We start from the raw sequence: 6,915 nt of genomic DNA, 5'->3' as shown, positions 1-6,915 counted from the left end.
TTAAATAAAATGTAATACATCATTTTAACACCAATTATGACTGTCCCAGTTGTTACGTCATTTCCATCATGACCGACAGTTTTGTTTCTAATATGTTTTTTAAGTTAATATGACAGTGCCAGTGAAACGCTTGAGAGAATATCAAATTTCACTTGTGAAAAAATTGATTAAATGTCAAGCTGCTATTTGGCCAAATTTAGCAATGAAAATAATTGTGCGCATTTACAATAATTATTAATAATATCATTTTATTAAAATTTTTTTAATTATATATAAATTATAATAGAAAATACAATAGAAAAAAAATCCTTATTTTCTTAATTTTTGATTAGTAATATGCATTGCTAAGAACTTCATTTGGACAACTTTAAAGGCGATTTTCTCAATATTTAGATTTTTTTGCACCCTCAGATTCCAGATTTTCAAATTGTTGTATCTCGACCAAATATTGTTCTATCCTAACAAACCATACATCAATGGAAAGCTTGAAATGAAAAAAAGACCCTTATGACTGGTTTTGTGGTCCAGGGTAACAATTAATTTAACATTTAACAACAATTATACATAAATTATAACAGAAAACACAATAGAAAAAATCTTAATGGTCCTTATTTTCTTGAAGCATTTTCTAGTATTTTAATATAATTTATTGTTATTATTCTTATTTTTGTGTGATGCTGTATCCACATCAATATGAGCCAGCATAACTTACATTTTGAAAACTACCATATGCATTTAAGATACATAAAACGCCAGCTATGAAACTTGCCTGAGAAAGACAAAGCAAAGATGCCACGCTTTTCAATCCAAAAATGCTTAAATGCGGTGAAAAAAAATCTCACAGAATTCTCCTTTGATGCATATACAGTATGCCCAGTGTTTGTGGACACAATAAATATAGTAATGAGAGCATGAAAAGTGTTTTATGAGAGTTTATTTTGTAAAAGTGCCCATAGAACCAACCAGCGAGCTCCTCTTGTGTCCTGAACAAAAGCTCTATTGTGGCAAATACAACAAAAAAAGGGAAAGCAAAAGAGCGAGGGCAGAGCAGGCTGGCACAGTAGTGTGCGAGTACACAGCTCACCTGTTGTGTGACTTTGAAGGGTTCAGCTCTTGGCATACCAGGAGTGTTACACAAATCCGGCTCGACCAGTTTTACTGAGTTAAGCCCTATAAAGCTGCACTGTTAGATCTGACTATATCTCATCTAGTAACGAGGCTCATCAGATAAGAGTCTGAACCTCAGCACCTGAATGAACCCGTGATATTCAGCATAATCTCGCAACTCAAAACGCATTTCAGACACGCAGCTCACCTTTAAGGTGAATTCTAATAGTAAGAGCAAGTGGTATTGTGAACGATTAAAGCTAATCCCTGCAGACTCTGTGGCACTGAGATCAGAGGTGGAGAGCAGAACGTGACCTATCTCCACCCACCTTTGATGTGCCCTTGTTGGAGAAGTAGAGTCCTGATCTTCTTAACACAAAGTAGAACTTCTTCCACGACTTCCTGCCATGCTCTTTGGCGTGAAGGAACCCGTGAATCTCAGGACAAGAGCTGGAGCTGAGAAAGGTCTGCAGGAGAAACATCAGATACGACACACTCAAACTTACAAAAAAAAAATAAACCTAAACAAAAAAATTCTCAATCAATTACAGTGAGAACTACAATGGGAACTATCAATAATAACAACAACAACAATAATAATAATAATAATAATGTATTACCTTTAATTATTCATTTCATTATTATTATTTTTAATACAACCTGAATTTACCTATCGATCAGGGTTATTACAGTTAATTAAATGTAAAACAATTAAAAAAAAAATGTTGTTACTAGAAAAAAAAATAACTTTAACTGAAATAAAATATTAAAAAAACAAACATTATATTTCAGCAAGTGGCCAAGGCAACATTTCTCATCTGCAATCATATGTACTAAATTAACTAAAACTGAAATAAATATTAATAAAAACTACACAGACTTATTAAAAAATAATAATAACGATGACAAAAACAAACAACAAAATGACTTAAATGAAAAAAATAAAATAAATAATAAATAATAATAAAAAGTGATACTAAAGCAACTATTAGAAATTATTAATAATAATAGTGTTATTTTATTTAAAAAATGTAATAAAATAATATACAAATTATTTACAAAAATATATATACAAATTACAATAAAGTAAAATGTATTATGGTACTGAGTGTTTGTAATATAAATATAAGCATAAACGTAAAAATAAATAAATAAAAATAAAAAATACGCCACAAAAGAAAAAATTCTTAATGGTCCTCATTTTCTTGAAGCAAAATTGTATTTATTTATTTACCTATTCGTTTTTTTTTTGTTTGTTTGTTTTTTTAGAGAGAAATATAACCTACCCTGATTATATGACACATATGCTTGTGAACGTTGTAACAAAACGTTTATTTCTTGTTTACAGTATGTGTGATGCTATATCCACATTGTGTATGTGCCTGTATAATGTCCAAAAGAACTAACTAGCAGAAGAAACAATGACTCTGTACGCCTTTAATAATAATGACAGCATAAGATGAAGATGCTCACCTGTATAAGTTGTGAGTGGCTCATGATTCCATTGGTTTCACTGGATATAGACACCATGTGCTCTGGGAAAAAGTCCTGCAATGACCCACATACTGTATAAATACAATCTCCAACATTTTGAGGTAAATTTCATATCATTTTTATTGTTTACTGTCTATTTCTGTAATAGAGACATGCAATTTCACCTATTTCAATTAAATCTGTCAGGTATTAGAAGCATTTGACAGATACTATAAAAGAAACCACTTAAAGCACCTTTGTTAAATCTGGTATTAGGATCCGTGACCTTTAAAATCACAGGAGTTAGTGATCTGTACTTGATTATTTAGGCATTACCTTGAATTCTTAACCAGTACAATTAAAGAGCCCTATTATGTGTCTCTGTTTCAATCGTTAATGACCTTGAATAGGTAACCCTGGATGTTTGGCTAAACCTCAGCAAATCAATTATACATTAGCAGGGCTGCAAGTGTCCCGATACACACACGCACACACTTACAAGAGGCTTCTTGAAGAACTCGTATTTGGCATAATTCTTCCTGAAGTACAGACAGCAGTGTGAGTCCATTCCCCAGCCTGACTGAACCTCCATTACTGACTCATGGTCTTCTATGGTTCGCTCTGTAAATCACAAACAAGAGTTAGTTTAGTACATGCTTATGAATTTATGAACCATGCATGTGCACTAAAGCACAATATGTGCATTAAAGAACATAAAGTAAAATGTGTAACCCATTTATTAACATAATGCAATTAAAAGTGGATATTTAACAAGAAAAAAATGTAGGCTGGGACTTTGTAACTTGAAAAGTGAATTATTAGATTTTGATAAAAGTTTATGAAGACAAAAACAGGATGCATTGAATTGATCAAAAGTAACAGTAAAGGCATTTATAATGTTACAAAAATCTATTCATTTGAATTTCTATTTCAAATCAATGCCGTTCTTTTGAACTTTCTATTCATCAAAGAATCCTGAAAAAAAGTATCAGTTTGCACAAAAATATGAAGCAGCACAACTGTTTTCGACATTGATAATAAGAAATCAGCTTATTGATTAGAACGATTTCTGAAGGATCATGTGACACTGAAGACTGGAGTAATGATGCTGAAAATTCAGCTTTGAATTACAGGAATAAGTTACATTTTAAAATATATTACAATAGAAATCCTTTATTATGCAGTTACAGGTGTGTGTTTATCGGCATTTTATAGATTTAAACATGGCTTATCCAATCAGAATCTAGAGTCCGAACAATTTGTTTCATTAATAATATGAGATTTTACTGCCCTCGTTTGTTTCCAGCTCTAAGTTTTACCATCCCACTTCACCGTGGGCTTGACAGATTAATTATTAACACTCTTTTCAAAAATTATGCCTTGATAATGAGCAACCTTCAATAGTAATGAGAGTGATGTGTGGGGGAGCTCGTTATTCCACTTTATCATTAAATATTATTCAGCTCCTGCAACCCTAAATGCATGTTTAATGACTGAATGGAAAGCATCTGTTTAGAAGCAGCCATCTGGAAGAGTTAGACTACTGTTATATGTCATACTAATTAATTCCCATAGCGTTACTGCAGTGAACGGACAGATCTTCACTGCAATACTGCAATAATGCTGTTTGCATTGGCTTTGACCAAATGAGCTATACGTCATCGCCATGCTGTTTCTCTTCAATTCTTGGTTTCACCTGGAGCTTGGCGAAAAAAATTACATCTAAATTTTCAGCCTTTTGATGACATTCAATATTACGGAGCCCCGCACATGACATGCAAGAAAAAATACATAAATCGTGCGCACGATTTACTAATTCGTTCCCTCGATGTACTAAAACGTACACACGATTACTATTTCGTTCCCTCGATTTATAAATTGTGCACACAATTTATAAATCGAGGGAACGAAATAGTAAATCGTGCACACAATTTATAAATCGAGGGAACAAAATAGTAAATCGTGCGCACAATTTATAAATTGAGGGAACAAAATAGTAAACCGTGCGCACAATTTATAAATCGAGGGAACGAAATAGTAAACCGTGCGCACAATTTATAAATCGAGGGAACAAAATAGTAAATCGTGCGCACAATTTATAAATCGAGGGAAGAAAATAGTAAACCGTGCGCACAATTTATAAATCGAGGGAATGAAATAGTAAACCGTGCGCACAATTTATAAATCGAGGGAACGAAATAGTAAATCGTGCACACGATTTAGCCTATACTATTTTTTTCCTGCATGGCTCTGTACAATATATCTCAATATTTACGTATTTAATGATATTTAGAGGGTAAAGGCTTAAAAGACAATCATTTTGAGTCATTTTAGTCAAACAACACATTAAGCAATAAAAAGTATTTTAGTAGCTTTATAATAACAAACAAGAACAAATTAAAAAATATATATAAAAATAATAACAATTATTTAAAAAAACCTACCAAATGTTTAGCAAGTGTTTGCATAGACAGATGTGTAATTCACAGTAAATGATCCTCTCTGATCAAATTTCAGCAGTGTGTGGCAGAATTTTTACTCTGCTAAATATTGCTATTTTTGTTGAAAACTTGAGAACAGCAAAATGTAGCAATTCTGTTTCCGATACATCATTTTCCGAGCACAATGGAAGTATATAGTCTGAAGTCAGAGATATCAGATCTGATTCAAGTCATTTTAGTCAAACAACAAATTAAGCTGCCATAAAATTTTGAGCATAATAAAACTGACTGTACAAGTAATTTAAACTTAAATTATATTACACTAACTTAAAATTGAAATTGAATCTTGAAATTGGTGAACTTTTATTTTTGATCAGTTAAAGTAATGGAAAAACATTTGAACATATCAACTTGTTGATAATATCATTGTTTACAGTAAAAGTTTAAACTTGAATGTAATAAAACCTGTTTAGTATGTGCATAAAAAGATGTGCAAGCTATCCTCTCTCAACAAATTCTAGCACCGCATGGCATTATGTTTCCTCTGTAAATTGTTCTTATTACTTTGTTGATCATTAAACAACATCAATTCTGTTTCTGTATGCATATCAAAGTAGGAATAGCCCACATCCCACATTCAAATTGAACACAGTACTGTACAATCAAAGACAGCATCTCTAGGAAAGTTATTAACCCAATAAAAAGTGCATGAAAATACATGAAAATCACTTCAATATTAAAATGTAAATAACATTTTAAAATCACCAACAATTCTGTGGTTTCACTCAGTAGGGAATAACATGTTTCAAGATCCCAGTTTGGCCTGTTCTGCATGGAGGTCCTGCCAAGTGTTCGCACTAGCACTGAAACTCCTGCAATGAGACAGGTTACCGAGAAGATAAATAATGCAGGTGGTGTCTTTAACCCCGGGACGAGGAACGCCGTGCTAGAATGTGAGCAGATGGAAACCTGCTCTGGAAACCTGCGTGCAAAGTCTGTGTTTAAATAATGCATCAAAATCAGTTCTGATCTAGCTGGAACTAAGAGACCAATTGACTCATGAATGAATCATTCAGACCGGCTTTGTGAACTGGATCAACTGATTCATTGAAAAGACTGAACTCAAAAGAACAAGTAATCTATGAATCAGACATCACTACTGTGCTCATGAACTCTTATCAGTGCATCGAGGAAAGTTAGGGCGGATCAGTGTGTGGATGGATGGATGGTAGTGGTCGACCGATATATCGCCAAGGCCGATATATCGGCCGATATTTGGCATTTTTCAAATATCGGTATCGGCCGATGCGTTCGAGGCGGGACTTTTATTTTGACGGAGCACCAAACTTTTATTTTGATGGCGCTGAGAGCGGCAGCGCCTGAGCACACAGTGCTCACATTCTCCCTCTTGTTCGCTGTCGTCGTCAACAGTTCTGTCTAAATACGGATAGAAGTCTAATAATGTCTAATAATCAGAACTGTTAAACAAAGGAATTAAAATGTATACAAAAAGTATTATAACGATTGCTTTTATATTATTAGCAATAGAAAGGCAAACATTATAATACTTTCTCGTTTGCCATCAGCATTCAGCAAATACACATTTACATCATTTAAACAAATCTTTGAATGGCTAATGACAATTTAATTTCACAAACCTTGCAAACTTAGTCGAATCCAGTTGTGAGATCTTGTGAAGTGTGCATGTGACCTGCATGATCACGTGTTCTCTGCATGACTTTCGGTCCGTGCAAATTGAATGCTTTAAACATTAAATTCCCGATTTCAAATTATGCTGCACTTTATTCATTTGCCCACTGTCATATTCATATCATTTTCATTGTGTGCTGTATGTAAAATGAGTGTTACCTTGGCTTTATTTGAAAAAAAATAA

General features: G+C 33.1%; 1 protein-coding gene across 3 annotated transcripts in view; it reads right to left on the bottom strand.

The window, feature by feature from the left end:
• Positions 1-6,915, bottom strand: part of grb14 (growth factor receptor-bound protein 14) — a 77,120-nt gene that overhangs the window by 10,883 nt on the left and 59,322 nt on the right. For all 3 annotated transcript variants that reach the window (XM_016468881.1, XM_016468880.1, XM_016468882.1), the window contains 3 exons: positions 3,080-3,201; positions 2,581-2,655; positions 1,437-1,574 (listed from right to left, as the gene is read on the bottom strand). In XM_016468881.1, coding sequence (XP_016324367.1) covers positions 1,437-1,574; positions 2,581-2,655; positions 3,080-3,201 — 335 coding nt within the window. The remainder of the gene's footprint in view (positions 1-1,436; positions 1,575-2,580; positions 2,656-3,079; positions 3,202-6,915) is intronic.

Source organism: Sinocyclocheilus anshuiensis, unplaced genomic scaffold (genome assembly GCF_001515605.1).
Source record: "Sinocyclocheilus anshuiensis isolate Anshui unplaced genomic scaffold, SAMN03320099.WGS_v1.1 scaffold680, whole genome shotgun sequence".
Taxonomy (NCBI): domain Eukaryota; kingdom Metazoa; phylum Chordata; class Actinopteri; order Cypriniformes; family Cyprinidae; genus Sinocyclocheilus; species Sinocyclocheilus anshuiensis.
The sequence above is the reverse complement of the archived record's forward strand: the minus strand, read 5'-3'. Positions and strand labels throughout refer to the sequence as shown.